The sequence below is a fragment of the Rhinatrema bivittatum genome, chromosome 7 (assembly GCF_901001135.1).
Source record: "Rhinatrema bivittatum chromosome 7, aRhiBiv1.1, whole genome shotgun sequence".
Taxonomy (NCBI): Eukaryota; Metazoa; Chordata; class Amphibia; order Gymnophiona; family Rhinatrematidae; genus Rhinatrema; species Rhinatrema bivittatum.
In genome coordinates, this window is record NC_042621.1 from 133,697,513 (window position 1) to 133,714,844 (window position 17,332).

A 17,332-nucleotide genomic window follows, 5' to 3' on the forward strand; every position below is an offset into this window, starting at 1 on the left:
CTGTCCAACTTTGCCAGCCTTATCTGCCATTGAAAAAGAGCCTCAGCTGGCCAGCTACTCAGGTTGCTCGGCCACATGGCATCAACAGTCCATTTCACCCTATGGCACTCCTGGCCATGAGAGTGACCCAATGCACTTTGAAATCCCAGTGGTGACAAGCTACTCAGCCGCTGTCGTCCCTGGTACACATCATAAGCCAGCTTCGTCTGTCCCTTGCCTGGTGGACACACAAAGCCAACTTACAAGTGGGTCTTCCTTTCTAGCAACCGGCTCCTCAGGTGACCTTAACTACGGACACCTCCAACCTAGGTTGGGGAGCCCATGTCCAAGGCCTTCAAACTCAAGAGACTTGGACAATAGCCGAAGCAACCTGTCAAATCAACTTTCTGGAGCTTCGAGCAATGCGGTACACCTTTATGCATTTCAGGATTGCCTCTCCAACAAAGTTGCCTTGATTCAAACAGACAACCAAGTTGCATTGTGGTACCTGAACAAACAGGGGGGCATGGGCTCTTATCTGCTTTGCCAGGAGGTGGTGCAGATTTGGGCCTGGGCCTTGTCACATTCCATTCTTCTGCGAGCCACTTATCTAGCAGGCGCATAGAATGCACTAGCGAACCACCTCAGCTGACGTTTCCAGCCCCACGAATGGTCTCTGGATCCCTCGGTTGCGAGCAGAATCTTCCACCGGTGGGGTCATCCAACCATCGACCTCTTTGTGTCCAGTCAGAACCGCAAAGTGAAAAGCTTCTGCTCCCTGCACAGGGACCGGTATGCACCAGCCAGGGATGCCTTCGCCTGTCCCTGGAACAAAGGCCTAATTTATGTGTATCCTCTGATTCTGTTAATAAGCAAGACTCTCGTGAAGCTAAAACAGGACTGGGGCTTAATGATTCTCATAGCCCCGTATTGGCTGTGCTAAATTTGGTTTCCCATACTTCGCGACCTTTCTGTCCAGGACCCCATTCGCCTGGGCACGTCGCCCAACCTCATAACACAGAATGATGGCAAGTTACGCCACGTGAACCTCCAGGCCCTTTCTCTGATGGCCTGGATGTTGAAAGGCTGATACTACAACCACTCAACCTTTCAAGTGACGTATCTCAAGTCCTAGTAGCTTCACGAAAGTCTTCCACGTGAAAATCCTACCGCTCTAAATGGAAGAGATTTTCCTTGTGGTCCACACAAAAGGGCTTGGATCCCTTTTCTTGCCCCACATCGAGTCTATTGGATTATTTCTGGCACCTCTCGGAATCTGGTCTCCAGACATCATCTATCCGAGTGCACCTTAGTGCCATCTCTGCTAACCATCAAGAAATAGGGGATACCCAGATAACGGCTCAACCCCTGGTGAGTCACTTAATGAGAGGCTTAGTACAGCTTAAGCCTCCTATATGACCACCGGTCGAGGCATGGGATCTCAATGTGGTACTTGCATGGCTCATGCACGCATCTTTTAAGCCCTTGCACTCCTGCGAACTCAGATACCTTACATGGAAAGTTCTTTTCCTAGTAACCATCACGTCTGCTCGCAGAGTGAGTGAGTTACAGGCCCTTGTGACCTACTCAGCCTACACAAGGTTCCTCCATGACCGGGTGGTTCTCTGCACTCATCCTAAATTCCTTCCTAAGATGGTAACTGATTTTCATTTAAATCAGTCCATAGTCTTGCCCACTTTCTTTGCAAGACCTCACGCTCACCCAGGTGAGCAAGCTCTCCACACCTTGGAGTGCTCTTGCGTTTTACTTATACCGCACTGCAGACCACAGGAAGTCCACCCAACTCTTTGTATCTTTTGATAAGAACAAACTTGGGAATGCGGTGGGCAAGCAAACATTGTCAAACTGGTTGGCAGACTGCATTGCATTCTGTTACCAACAAGCAGGGCTTCCACTACAGGGACGAGTGACGGCGCACTCAGTCAGAGCAATGGCAATGTCAGTAGCACACTACCGTTCAGTACCGATTGCTGACATCTGCAGGGATGCGACATGGAGCTCTCTTCACATCTTCGCAGCTCACTACTGCCTGGACAAGGCTGGATGACAAGATTCCGTCTTTGGCCAGTCTGTCCTAAGAAATTGATTTCCAATGTAGGAACCCAACTCGTCCTACCTCGACCTTCTGTGAATTTCAGGCTGCCTCATCCTTGCCAACAGCACCCCAGTTGTTGTGCCTGTTGCACATGTTTGGTGCTGCTTGGCCTCATACATATGACTCAGCCTGTAGCTTGCTATTCACCCATATGTGAGGACTACTATCCTGCTTGTCCTGTGAGAAAGCAGAGTTGCTTACCTGTAACAGGTGTTCTCCCAGGACAGCAGAATGTTAGTCCTCACGAAACCCGTCCGCCGCCCCGCAAAGTTGGGTTCGCTTATGGTTTATTTTATTTTTCGCTCGTACTTTTGCTTCAAATGAGACTGAAGGGGAACTCCTGGTGGCTGCAGGGTTAGTGACATGCTGGGCATGCTCAGTGTGCCAGCCAAAGTTCTAGAAACTTTGACAAAAGTGTTCTGTGACAGGGCTCCATCTGATGATGTCACCCATATGTGAGGACTAACATCCTGCTCTCCTGGGAGAACACCTGTTACAGGTAAGCAACTCTGCTTTTTAGGCATTCAGTGTGTTAAACATCTAGTGGTGACCATGAAAACTACGGACATGGCCTCTAATTTTCTGCACTGGACAGTTGCTATTACTGAATGTTTTTTTTTTTCCTCAGTTGCAGCCACCGCAGCAGACCCTGTTAACACAGGTTAGTTTTTGTTTCTTCTTTTCCAAAAACAGATGTGCTTGTTGTAGAGTCATAAGAACTTTAAGCTTTTGTACATCTTGGGAATGAAATATTCTACCTGGTTCTACAGTAGTTCTCATTTGTATGTAATATATTCTTCTGAACAAGGAAAGGTTAATACCCTTTGTTTGATTGTTCTGGGTCAGGCAGACATCCGAGTTTGCTATCCAGGCAGCTAAACCTTTTCTCCAATCAGTCCTCAAGACAAAGATTCTTTAAGTTTGAAATTATTTATTGTACAGGTAAATTCTACTTACAATTGTTGAATCTCAAACATAAGCCCAAAGTCAAAGATCTTTGGTAACTGGAGACCGGGTAGCAGGGGAGAGAAGGAGATCTCTTGTGTTGCAGGAGTTATGGTAGAGGTAGGGAGCTTGAGGGATGTGAGGCTGATTTAGTCTTCAGACGAAGGCAGTAAGAGAAAATGTAAAAACTCGATTGTTTCAGGGAGTTTTACAGAGCGCTGATGGCTCTGAAAAAAGCATGGGCAAGACTGAGCTCTTGTCGAGAGCTGCTAAAGGAAATGCCTCCACAAGCTGGGGGCAAGGTCCAATGGCAGCGAGCCTAAGAACCATGTGACACAGGGGGAGCATGAAGGGCAGTCCCTTGAGCCTATAAGGCACCTAGGAAGACTCAAGTTAGATTGAGGGGCATTCAAGCTTTTCCAGTAGTGAGAGAAAGTGGAGGGGGGGGGGGGGGGGAGCTTCTCTTAAGGGCAAAGGCTCCTCTTAAAGGCAAAGGCTCACAGACTTTTATCATGGGTTACAAAAAGGTGTTTCAGCATCAAGAATCCTCAGAAGGGAGGACTGCACTAAACACAGTTAAACCTCAATATGCACAGATGCAAACATGTACCCACTGATGGGGATAGAACAATGATGTAGGTATGTAACAACTTCAACATTTCCAAATCATGCTAACATATAGATGGTGCATGTGATCTGAATTTTCATTTCTCTAAACATACAAGTAAATCCTGTTAGGTTGTTGTCTTTTACATTTATAATGTTTTCTTTCTCATGGGTATTAGCTGCTTTGCTGGGAAAGCAGAATGCTTTTCTCCTATGATAAATAAAACTGTGAGGAAATGGTTAGGTATGTCAGCATGACACACGGATCCCATAGAAAATGTGATGGCATGACATGGAAATCCTGCATGAAAGAGAGTATGGGAGTCAGCATGTTCAGATACCTGAATAAACTTATATAAACATAGAAATGACGGCAGAAAAAGACCAATCGGCCCAACCAGTCTGCCCAGCAAGCTCCCACATTTATTTCCCCATACTTATCTGTTTCACCAATCACCAAGTTCAGGTGGTTTGTGAAAATTTCCTGCCATCCCCTGCCGTTGATGCAGAGAATAATGTTGGAGTTGCATCAAAGGTGAGTAAGGCTTAATGGTTAAGGGTAGTAACCGCCGCATCAATCAAGTTACCCCGATATTTGTTTATCCAGACTGCACAGATCAATGCCTTGTTCGATGTTGTCTGAATGTAAATCCTCTTTTCCACATTTATCCCTGCCGTTTAAGCAGAGAGCAACGCTGTATATGCATTCAAAGTGATGTATCAGGCTTAATTGGTTTAGGGTAGTACGGTAACCACCGTAATAAGCAAGCTACCCCCACGCTTATTTGTTTATCCAGATTGTGAAGTTCAGTCCTTGTTGGTTGTTATCTGAATGCAAATCCTCTTTTCCACATTTCCCCCTGCCGTTGAAGCAGAGAACAACACTGTATATACATTCAAAGTGATGTATCAGGCTTAATTGGTTTAGGGTAGTAACCGCTCTAATAAGCAAGCTACCCCCACGCTTATTTGTTTATCTGGCTACTTTTTGAGGTAAATTCAATAATGCAGCCACACTGTTGAATATAGCCAGCTATTTTAAAGTTAGCTAGCTTTCGTATAGGTCATTGGCCCAACTTAGCTGGCTAAGTTATACAGCTAACTGAATATCAGCGTTAACTAGCTAATGCAACTTCTCCCAATTATGCCCTAACTTAGCCAGGTAGAATTTAGCCAATAGGTACCTAAATATTAATTTAGCTGGCTATCTTCTGAATATGGACCTCATGGCATTTTAAAGATTTGATTTGTTGGCTAATGATAATAAGAGGGTAACTTGTAGCACTAGATAGTTTGCATAGTAATTAGGGACATATTTGTTCACAAGTTTAATGTATTCAAGTCAGTTGTTTTCGTGAATATATGTTTAGAGACCTTTGTTTTCAGTTTTTATTTTATTTTTCCTGGGAATTTCAATGATATAACAAAACAAATAGGACAAAAATGACTTTTCCATTGATTTTTGCTTCCGTGTTTTATAACAGTCATTTTTCCACTGATTTTCTGTCTGCTCATGTGGTCTGGATTGTCCTTGCTCTCTCTTTCTCCCTCTAGTTTACTTTTGTTGGTTGCTTGCTGGGGGAGACAAGTTTGTATGCATTCTCTTTAAAACAAGGCAGTTGTGTAGTAGTTAATATCCGTAGGGTAGCTGGCATGTCTAAGCAGCTTCTGGTATAGGTGTTTATTGCAGTGCTTTTTGGGAATTTTCACTCAAGCAGGTTTGCAGGAGTAGAGCAATGGTTGCCAGCGAGTAGGGTGAGCCACTAGAACAGTTCTACCAGGTGTCGTTTTGAGCAACTGGAAACTGAGCGGATAATAGTGAGGCATAACTCATTTGAACAAATTTGACCACGTGAATTCTGTTTAAGGACACCAAGCCCTTTAAACTGTTTTCAACAAAGCAGTTTTAGGGAGTGTAAAGAAAAGTTAGACAATTTGTTTTCTTATGGATTGTCCCTGGTGGAATTTTTGGTTGGAGGGGTAGTCATTTTTTATTTGTTGGAATGTTTTCTTTTTTGTTTTTCTCCTACTAGCAGATTTCTTTTCTCTGTACCAGCCTGATTTGTGTTATGTAAAAGAGAGAACGAACAGGCTGCTGTTGATCAAGATACGCTTTGAATTTTTTTTTACTGTCAGTTTAAACTAAGAAATATGAGAAGTGTCATATTCAGTCAGTCCAGTGGTCCATTGACTGCAATATCCTACCTCCAACAGTGACCAGTCTAAGTCACTTGGAAGTACCTGGCAGATCTTAATGAGGAGATCCATTCCCTGTTGCTTACTCCCAGAAGTAAGAGGTGATGATCCCTACATCTACCTAATTAATAATTGTTAATGAAGCTACCCTCCATGAATTTGTCCAAACTAATTTTTAAATCCAGCTTTACTATTAGCACTGTTTACATCTTTAGTGGCACATTAATTAGATTAATTGTGCATTAACTGAAAAAACAATTTCTTAAATTTGTCTTGAAATCTGCTACCAGTTAGTTTTATAGTATCCCCTAGGCCTAGCACTGTTTGACAGCATAAATAACTGTCCCTAATTAACTTGTTCCACACCTCCTACACTTGTATAAACTTCTGTCATATCACCTGTCTGTTGCCTCTCCTCCAAGCTGAAGAGCCCTATCTTGTTTAGCCTTTCTTCATAAGGGATCCATTCATCCTCTATATCAGTGGTTCCCAACCCTGTCCTGGGGAACCCCCCCCCCCCCAGCCAGTCGGGTTTTCAGGATATCCACAATGAATATGCATGAGAGAAAATTTGTATGCACTGCCTCCATAATATGCAAATTTTCTCTCATGCATATTCATTGTGGATATCCTGAAAACTCGACTGGCTGGGGGGTCCCCAGGACAGGGTTGGGAACCACTGCTCTATATCATGTGTGTTCTGTGTACCTTTTCTAGTCCTGCTATACCTGTTTTTGAGATGGGGCAATAGAAATGCACACAATACTCAAGGGGCCCCTTTTAAAAATTGGTGTTAAATTGGCTGCCCTCAGTTCTTGGACACAATAACTGATTTTAATAATAAGTTACCAGTAGCACACTGAGAGGTGTGCTTGGACTCTAACTTCTTTCACCACCTAGTGAAAAGTCTCTGAGTTAACTTTGGCTTGCAAGCTGTGAATAAATGCCATTGATTCACATCACTAACCTGAAAAACACACCAGCTCCCACAGAGGCGAATCTCCCACAACCAAGCTGGCTCCAAACTTTGAAGTAAGAGTCAAAAGTTTTTAAGTAGAAAATACACTTAGGGGCGGATTTTAAGAGCCCTGCGCGCCAGTGCGCCTATGTTCAATAGGCCTACTGGCGCGCGCAGAGCCCCGGGACTCGCGTAAGTCCCGGGGTTTTCCGAGGGGGGCGTGTCGGGGGCGGGGCCAAGCGGCACGCCGTTTTCGGGGCGGGACGCGGCGTTTCAGGGGTGGGCCCGGGGGCATGGTTTCGGCCCGGGGCGGTCCGGGGGCGTGGCCGCGCCCTCCGGAACCACCCCTGGGTCGCTTGTTGCCAGCAGCCCGCTGGCGCGCAGGGATTTACTTCTCCCTCTGGGAGGCGTAAATCCCCCAACAAAGGTAGGGAGGGGTTTAGACAGGGCCGGGGGGGTGGGTTAGGTAGAGGAAGGGAGGGGAAGGTGAGGGGAGGGCGAAAGAGCGTTCCCTCCGAGGCCATTCCGATTTCGGAGCGGCCTCGGAGGGAACGGAGGCAGGCTGCGCGGCTCGGCGCGCGCTGGCTACACGAAATCGGTAGCCTTGCGCGCGCCGATCCAGGCTTTTAGCGGATATGCGCGGCTACGCGCGTATCTACTAAAATCCCGCGTACTTTTGTTTGCGCCTGGAGCGCCAACAAAAATACGCCAACGCGCCGTTTTTGAAAATCTACCCCTTACTTTGTACCAGAAATAGCATGTTGAATATATTTTTAGCCAAAAAATAAAAATTAAGTACTGCCCCTCTTCAGTCCCCTACCACTAGCTAACACATGCTGCTTTCTAACAGAATATCTCTGTGGTTTAGGGGCAAACGTTGTTCCTCATAATTTGTTCTTTATCCATGAGACTATCCAAATCATACAGATACAGAGAGTGTACTTGATAGACCAGACTAGTAGGAGAATAAATGGAACAGCAAGTGAGAGGGCAGCATGAAATTCTTATTATGGGCAGGGATTTGGCTTGTATTGTAATACTGTGCTTATTTTGCCCATCTCTAGCTAAATCTACTCCAGCAGTGATTACATTAGGTGATCCCCGTAACTTTTGATCCAACAAATTAGTCTTTAACTATTAGTAGTTTAACAGTGGGCCAAAAATTCTATACATTTGACAATTTAGACAAACTAATTTCCACTCAGATCTTACTCGGATTACTCAGATTCGAAGAAAGAAATGTCTAGATATGGGTCAGGAAGCCCGACAGTTGGGAGCTAAGTTTTCAGTTAGATATCCTTGTAAATGTGTGCTCTTTTTGAATAATACACGCTATCTCTTTTTTGAACCATCTTAGTTGAGATTTTTTTTGGCTAACCATAGAACTTGAGAGTAGCTCAGCTCAGGAAATTTAGTATAAGAATTGGGTATTTCTTTTTTGCTTTTTCCATGTATCTGGTATTATGTTCTAGTTAAATTGAAATCTTTTATATACCTACCTTTAATTAATGGTTAGAAGGAGAATAAGATATAGACGGGGTACTGTCTTAATAGTGTATTTTCCTTAGCTATAAGTATGAGCACTAAAGGATTTTATAACATGTAATACCTGGAATACCTTTTTTCTTTTCTTATGATTATTGTAAAGTGCATAAATAAATATTAAAAAAAAAAAAAAAAAAAAAGCTGTGTGATTCCGTGCATCTGCTCTGTAAAAGTCGCAGGGTGATCTTGCACAGCGCTTCTATAAGGCCTACACAGTAATCCTGTACAGTTTCTGACTTTATAGATTGTGCTTATGCAAAAGTTTTGGTGTTTCTGAATATTTCCTTTGTTGCGTGCTAGATGATTTAAGAGTAATTGTCTCTGTTCTTTGCAGTCTGCTATGGCACTTCCCACAAGCCTTAGCCTGTCTACTCCACAACCAACAGCCCAGATAACAGTATCCTATCCAGCTCCGCGGGCAAGCCAGCAGCAAACACAACCACAAAAGCAGCGTGTGTTCACAGGGGTGGTGAATAAACTGCATGACAATTTTGGATTTGTGGATGAAGATGTCTTCTTTCAGCTTAGGTAAGCTTTATGTAACATAGTAATGACAGCAGAAAAAGTCCAAAATGGTCCATCTAGTCTGCCCAGCAAGCCTCCCAAAGTAGTAACTGCAGCTCCGTGCAGGTTACCCCCACATTTCTGTTAAGGGTAGTAACTGCCGCTCCGTGCAGGTTACCCCCAAGCTTTTTTATTTATTCCTTTTAGGGCAGTGTTTACCAACTTTTTCAAGCCCAAGGTACACCTACCTTGGCAAAAATGTGGTGTGGCAAACCAACTTCTGCAGAGCAGGCAGTGTGGATATGGAGAGGACTCAAATGGCAAAAAAAGAGCTAGGGAAGCACTAAAAACCCTATTCTACAAAGAACATCTCCTTGTGGTATCAAAGAAGAAAAAAGAAGTGGGCCTAGCAGCTACAGCAGTATATTCAGTGGATTTACCATTTTTCTGTCTATAAGCAGGCTGAATTAGCCATGCTATTTGGATGACTTCATCAGCTTGCTCTTGCGGACGTTTTCTTCTCCAAGATAAAGTTTTTGTTCTGCTGTGCCTGCACAGCACTTCCCGCGAGTAACGCATCATCGATCTCTTCAGTTCATTTTTTTTCCGCACTCGGGCATGGACGTATTTTCTCAATCATCTCTCTTCAGATTTTCTCTTTTCTTCCTTTTCGTGCTAACAATCCCCAAAACAGCACTTTTCAGTGCTAATATGTCCTCTAAGAAGCCTGGGTTTAAGTATTCTTAATGCAGACACATGATTGTCAGTGACTGACATGATAATTACTGTTATATCTGCCTTGGCCTGGACCACAACCAGGCGTCATGCAAAGGCTGCGGCCATATGTCTACCAGGGCTCAGAGGCAGAGAGCAGCAAAGATAGCCAGCCTCCAGGACCGGGAAAGGACCTCATAGGCCTCAGGGTGTTATGCGCCCTCTCTGGGGTGCTCTGTCTAGTCGTCTCCGGGACCAAAATCCATTTCCCAAGACGTGGCCAGAAGGTCCTCATTGGTGGATCCAAAAAGAAAGAAACATCCAGCTATGACTGGGCTTGAAGTAGAGGCTGCACCAAAAAAGCCCAAATCCAGACCTGCGGCTCATCCCACGCAGTGTTCCGAAGCAAGTGTGCCATCTGCGCCGCTGGCGAACCAACGCAAAGAGAAAGTGAGTGTGCCCATCTCCAAATGCCAGGATGCATCCACGCAAGTGTCGGCTCAGTGTGCTGCGGCAGTCAAAAAAAAAAGCAAACAATGTTAGGAATTATTAGGAAGGTAATGGTGAATAAAACGGAAAATGTCATAATGCCTCTGTATCGCTCCATGGTGAGACCGCACCTTGAATACTGTGTACAATTCGGGTCGCCACATCTCAAAGATGTAGTTGTGATGGAGAAAGTACAGAGAAGAGTGACCAAAATGATAAAGGGGATGGAACAGCTCCCCTATGAGGAAAGACTAAAGAGGTTAGGACTGTTCAGTTTGGAGAAGACAGCTGAGGGGGGGATATGATAGAGGTGTTTAAAATCATGAGAGGTCTAGAACGGGTAAATGTGACTCGGTTATTTACTCTTTCGGATAATAGAAAGACTAGGGGGCACTCCATGAAATTAGCGTGTGGCACATTTAAAACTAATCGGAGAAAGTTCTTTTTCACTCAACGCACAATTAAACTCTGGAATTTGTTGCCAGGGAATGTGGTTAGTGCAGTTAGTGTAGCTGTGTTTAAAAAAGGTTTGGATAAGTTCTTGGAGGAGAAGTCCATTGCCTGCTTTTAATCAAGCTGACTTAGAAAATAGCCACTGCTAGTACTAGCATCAGTAGCATGGGATAGACTTAGTTTTTGTGTGCTTGCCAGGTGCTTATAGCCACTTTTGGAACAGGATGCTGGGCTTGATGGGACCCTTGGTCTGACTCAGTATGGCATGTTCTTATGGTCTTATGTAAGAAGGCACCTGATGAAAAAAAAAAAAAGAAAAAAGCACCGCTACTGCTTTGACGCACGGTGCATCGGCGCAGACCTCAGGGCAAAAGCCGAGATGAGCGGTCTCGACTTAAATTGCACTGCACTCTATTGCACATTGGCACAGATGCACTGCCCAACTCACGATTCATCGATGCAGTCGTATCACCCGACACATGGTGCCTCTTCGCATCAGAAAGATTTGTCGACGCATGTGTCATTGAAAGAAAAGAGCTCTCGTGACCCCAATGTCTTGGTTGGGAAAAATGATTCCCAAAGGGTCCAGAGCCCACATGGGCATAAAAGCAGATCTCCATCTCGTTCTGGATGCAGTGTGGACCCTATACTAGATATATTGTCGCAGCCCCCTTAGGTATCTCCTCCAAAACCTGTTTCTATCAGCTCATGGTAGCCTCCTCTCAGAAGAACCGTTCATAATATTCGGGATTATCCTCCTGCTTGTACCTTCATCAATTCATCCTTCAAGAAGAACTCTCTCCGAGACAGACCTCCTTCGCGTGAACAGGGATCCTAGAAGCTTCAACCCTCTTTAAACATTCTATGCGCAAGGGTACACCCTCAAGGAACAAGTTCTACTCAGGTGAGGCTACAACATCCAAAGCTTCCTACAGATCTACAGGCCAGTCGCTCGCAGCAGGCCATGGATCAGATCTCCTCCATCATAAAAAAAACAAAACATAACCTCTTTTCTTCCTTACATCCAGAGTTCTCTCCTCCACATTTCCTGGGTCCAGACCGAGATGGGGTGCCAGCCCGCACTTCTCCCTCTCCGGAGACGTTACTATCACCAGATCCGGATGTACAACAGGATAGTTGGCAGCATTCACCTCAATCAATTCCTCAAGATTCTCCAAGGGACCGTTCCCCTGACAGCTCAACTGGTATTCCATCCGATCCCTTGCAAGAGCTGCTGGACCACTCCTCTCCTCCAGAGATCGATCTTACTCATAATTCATGGAGAAGCTAGGTAACTTACTAGGAGTGGAAGTCTGCAAATTGTCTGATCCTCGGGAAGAGGTATTTGGCATTCTAAAAATCCTGGATGAACTGGCTGAACCATCAGCACTCCCGTTTCATAAATTTTTGGACACTGTGCTACCCAAGATATAGGAGTCCCTTCATTCAATTTCACCCATTTCTAGTAAGCTAGATTTAAAATTCAGATTACAGAAGTCTGCTACTTAAAGAGTCGTCCAACTCCCTATTGCGTCAGTGGTAGTTGATTCGTCAGTGAAGCGGGTGAAGAAATCTAGGCTCCATGTGTCCACTCCTTCACTAAAAGAGCACAGACTTCTGGATGAATACACTAAAAAGACCTTCCAGAGTGCAATGTTGACGTCCTGAATGCAACAGCACCAATTTAATATAGTGCAATACCTGTACAAGTCCCTACAATTATTAAAGCCCTTTCTACCTACAGAAACGGGCCAACAAATTACTCCTCAACCATTTTATGATATGCAGGAAGGATTACATCATTTACTCAGAGTGGTGTATGTGTCTTTTGAAACATCTAGGTCTTCTGTTACTGCTGTTGCTGCTCGACAGCCTGGCTCAGTTCTAGCTCCAAAAAATAGGTTTCACTGGTCCAATTAATTGTAGTTATAAATATAACCACTTATGCATTATTACATATATTTGTTTGTAGGACCTACAACTCAATGAGTTTGGCTAGCATTGAGTTGTAGGTCCTACAAACAAATATATGTGATAATGGATAAGTGGTTATATTTATAACTACAATTAATTGGACCAGTGAAACCTATTTTTTGAAGTGTGTTTACAGTTCTGAGGGTTTCTGGAATACGTTGAGTAATAGGGCTTGTTTTGTGTGATAGATATCAGTTCTAGTTCCATCAGGGAGGACAACCATGACAAGCTAGCCAATCTACCTTGCATGGGGGATAATCTGTTCAACGACAAATTCAAAGACACTGTAGCCCAGTTAAAAGAGCAGAACATAGCAGTTCAATCCCTGTCAGGAGCTTCAGATTCTCAGGCGACAGTTTGACGTTTTTATCAACAATACCGTAAACCTTAATACTACCAGTGAAAACCATACAAGAGTTTCCCACCCTACATATCTCAACAGTTCCAACCATATCAACAGCCATGTTCTCAATCTCAACTGCCTCAATATAGAAGATGCCAGAGAGACAGGAAACAACAAAATCCCTCCCAGCTGTCTCTTCAAAAGCCTCCACCATCTTTTTGAGGAAAGCCCAGCCACGCCTCACCTTCCGGTAGGGGAAAGAATACAAAACATTTCCTCAGAATGGAGCTGCATCACTTAGGATCAGTGGGTCCTTTGAATCATCGCGAGGGTTATCTGAATTTCCTCTCACATCCTTCCCTTCCTTGTACACTGGCCTGTTAAAGGATGCATTTTAGTTACCTCTTATGGAATAAGAGATCTAGACATTCCAGCAATGGGCCATCCAATTGGTGCCCAAGCACCAAGTCAACTCAGGATACTAATCCCAATACTTACTTATTCCAAAGTGCTTAGGGGAGTCTCCGACATGTTCTGGAGTTACGCTCCCTAAACAAATACCTTCAGAAGGAGAAATTCAAGATGACATCCTTCAAATTAGTCCTACTATTCATACAACAGAGCGATTGGATGAGTTTGTTGGATCTCAAAGATGCATACACCCCTTCTGTTGGCGGTTCCTATGCTTCCAGGTGAATTCCAGGCACTGCTAATAAAAGGTTCTACCTTTTGGTCTTTCTTCGGCTCCCAGAGTGTTCACCAAATGTCTGGCTATGGCAGTAGTTCACCTAAGGTGTCAGGGGATCCGCCTGTTTCCTTATCTGTACGGTTGGCTGATAGTTTCCCTCGATCAAATATCCCTCTGGGATTGGCAGGGGGTTGATATGGTTTGGAAGTCTCCCAGCTGTTGTTTTCTACAATCTGGAGGTGGTTTCCTTTGACCTGCAGTCCAGGGGTCTACCTCCTTGTGGTGTTCACCTCTTCTGACTTTGTCAGATAGTCCAGGAGGAAGCCAGGGAGTGCATGGAAGTGGTCATTGCATATACTTTCATGAAATGGTAGTGATCCTTTCCCTGCTTGAGTCAGATTTCTGGCCAAGGTGCTTCCCTTTCATCTGACTTCCCCTGATGAAGTACATCGTTTAGCTGAGCTTCAGTTGCAGCACACTGCCCTGCTCAGCGTCTTGGCATTGGGCTGCCAGTGGAGGAGTAGTCCTTCATGCATCGGCATTCTGATTGTTATCCCATCTGACCTTGGAAGTCATATCTTGTACTTGTAGTAGTTCGGCTGATGGGGTCTGCTGCACATACTTTGGGCATTACTCTGCATGCCCATTCTGTCTTGTTACTCGATTGACAATGAGTGCAGTTTTCTTTCTGCTGGGCTCTAGCCCCAGCTGATTTTCGATTGTATTGTGACACACACACTTACACACTTTGCGGTCTTGATCCAAGAACCGTTTTCTCTTGTACTTGGTAATTTGTCTTTTGCCTGTATCCAAGGAGTCCTAGGCCTCCTGGTGCTAGTCAGAGTTCACTGTTTGGAAGCTCTATCTGTAGTGGTTTTTATGCAGCTCAGTGAGCTTCTCGCCTCATGCTCACATTATGCCGCTGCCTTTGGCCGCCTTGCTGCATATCGGGGTTTCTGTGTCTGTCTGTCGTACCAGTCTCTTTGAGGTGAAAAACCCAACTTTTTTCTCTCCTAGAACCCTTATAGGTCAGTTGCCTCACTGAAAAGGGATTGGGGAAATGGTGGTGCTTCTGCACTAAAAGGTTTCCTCATGTTTTCTGTTTTCAGCAGCCTCTAGCTTGGAATTCACTCATGTTTGGGGACTGCCATCCTGCTTATCCTTAGAGAAAGCAGAGTTGCTTATCTGTAACAAGTGTTCTCCAGGGCCAGCAGGATGTCTGTCCTCAAAATACCCTCCTGCCTTCACTGGCAGTTGGTTTTTCCATGTATTTGTTATATCAAGGACTGAGGAACTCTGCCTGAGAGACAGGGAGATGGCTATAGCTGCACATGCTCAGTAGCATGCTGAAAGCTCTAGAGTCTTTGAGATCAAAGTTCTGTGCTGTGCTCCATGGGATGTCACCCATGTGTGGGGACTGGCATCCTGCCCTCCTCTGAGAACACTTGTAAAGGTAAGCAACTCTGCTTACTGTTTTTTGTAAAGGTTATATGAATAATGAGAAAGCTGTGTCAAAGACAATTGTTTCAAGACAGATAAAAACTATATTAAAGAGGTTACAAGGCACCAATGAAGCCTGTTCCTTGGTTTATAAAACACATCACTCTTCAGACTGAAAAGCTCAACATGCATGCTTTAGGTGTGTATGCATAGCTGGCATTTGGAATTGTCTGCATACATCAAAAGTGATGTTGAACCTTAGAATACTGTGGGCATTTAAACTGGACTTTTTAAAATTTGTTTAAGCAATCAGCTGTTGAATTTGACAGACCTCAGCCAATCCAGTGTGTCAGTGGTTAATTTGTTGAGCAAAAACCATTCTCCTAAGATGGTGACTGGTGTACTTCTTGACCAAATGGTCATTTGTGTTTTTTCACAACCACAACCTGCAAAAGTGCAACGATTTCAGTTATGCATACAGGAGTTAAAATGCCCAGTACCTGTTGGCAAATAGTTTAAACAGTAGCATTCCTTACATGTTCATCTGCAGTCTGAAGGGGTATAAAAAATGGACATTTGCTACAGTTTGCCACAGGGTTGCTTTTTTCTCCATTCATGGTCCATTCACTCCTGCTCTGGCAGTTGTGGGAGTCACTCTAATAAAGGTCTTGGAGCTATTAAGGCATCATGCTGGTAGTGTTGAAATGATCTTACCATGGAGGGAGTGAGCTGGATTATTAGCAGCTTCAAATGCTACCACCCTGATAACAACTAGCAGACTGTCATGTCCTGTGGAGAAAAAAATGAGGTATCAAAGAGTGGGCACTTCTGCAGATCATAGTTGGTGTTAGGTATATTTTTTATTTTTACTGAAGTATTTTCTCTTGACAAAAAATTGCCATTGGAAGTTGAAACTTGGGTTTCCATCATTGTTGAATTTAGGTACTGTCTTTCTCCTTGATGTGCAGTATTTTTTGCCGATATGTAATTGTACAAACAGTTCCTATTTGAGCATGTATTTTTCCCTTAGGAGATTTGTGCTGTATGATATTCTGCCTTTTCACTGTATGCTAGACACATTTCTATTGCTTTTGATTTACTTGATTATGCCTAATCCACTCTATAGGTGCTTGAGGAGATTTATTTGTAATTAACACAGATCATTTTCGTTCATCATAAATTTTATTTTAGACATGCTCACCTGTTTGTTTCTGTTTTCTCAGTGCTGTTAAAGGGAAAACTCCACAAGTTGGAGACAGGGTGTTGGTAGAAGCTACTTATAATCCCAACATGCCATTCAAATGGAATGCACAGAGAATCCAAACACTACCGAATCAGGTCAGTGCAGTGGGCAGGGAGCAGCATGCAATTCTCTTAGGAAGCAGCTCAGTTTCACACTGTGTTCTCTTGTTCATTAGAATCAAACCCAGGGTCAGTCATTGCTAAAGACTCCTCCAGCTGTGCTCCAGTCCATGACCCAGCAGACTGCCTTCAGTGTGCAGGCCCAGCCTCCTCCACAATCCCAGGCATTACTACAGGCCCAGCTGTCAGCTGCGTCCATCACTCCTCTGCTACAGACTCAGCCGCCATCATTACTGCAACAGCCACAGCATAAAGGTGGGCCAGCATATATCAGTGCTTTTATTTGCTGTGTTTGGATGTGCTCAAATTCTTTAAACCAGTCCTTGCTATACTGATGCTGCTGGTCCATAAGGCTCACTATATGCGAATATCCCCTATATACCACTGTAGTACTTGTGGTGGTCCTTATGCCACTGTCCCTACTACTTATAATTTCACAGTGCTGTACAGGTACACATAAGAGATAATCCATGCTCCATAAAGCTTATAATATAGTCAGGTCAGCAGATATAACAAAAAGGTTTCAGAAAATTGAATTATTATAATGAACATGAAAAGCAAGGTCTTAATTAGTGTAGGCAAACTTATTTGATATTGAGCAGGCATTCCATAGAGAATATGTGAGAGAGAATGTGGGGGATAGGGATAAGGTTGGAAGAGAGATGGGCTGATATGCTCATATAGGTTAAGAGTTTTCTTGAAGGGCCAAAATCATGATTAATACTTCATCCTGAGAAGAGAAGGGGGAAGAGGAGAGGAATGAAAGTTTGATGATAGTGATGAAGATTAAGAGAATGGTGATGGCTGGATGAATGGAAGAAAGCATTGAAGCTCAAGCGCCATTGCAGGGCAGAAGAGTGACTGGAAGTGAGTTGGGGGTGGGGGGAGGGGGGAGGGCAAGAGACTATAGAAGAGGAGAGCAGTGAGTTCCATATTTGGAAAGGTTTTAATAGAGGAAGCATAGTGGAGCCCATGGGAAAGAGACAAAGGAAGAAACAAGATGTTAACCTGAGGAAGCTG

At 44.1% G+C, this 17,332-nt stretch overlaps 1 protein-coding gene across 6 annotated transcripts in view; it reads left to right on the plus strand.

Annotated features, from left to right (window-relative positions):
* Positions 1-17,332, plus strand: part of CCAR1 (cell division cycle and apoptosis regulator 1) — a 244,415-nt gene that overhangs the window by 46,800 nt on the left and 180,283 nt on the right. For all 6 annotated transcript variants that reach the window (XM_029609164.1, XM_029609162.1, XM_029609165.1 and 3 more), the window contains exons 5-8: positions 2,724-2,756; positions 8,680-8,873; positions 16,174-16,288; positions 16,369-16,567. In XM_029609164.1, the coding sequence (XP_029465024.1) occupies positions 2,724-2,756; positions 8,680-8,873; positions 16,174-16,288; positions 16,369-16,567 (541 nt within the window). The remainder of the gene's footprint in view (positions 1-2,723; positions 2,757-8,679; positions 8,874-16,173; positions 16,289-16,368; positions 16,568-17,332) is intronic.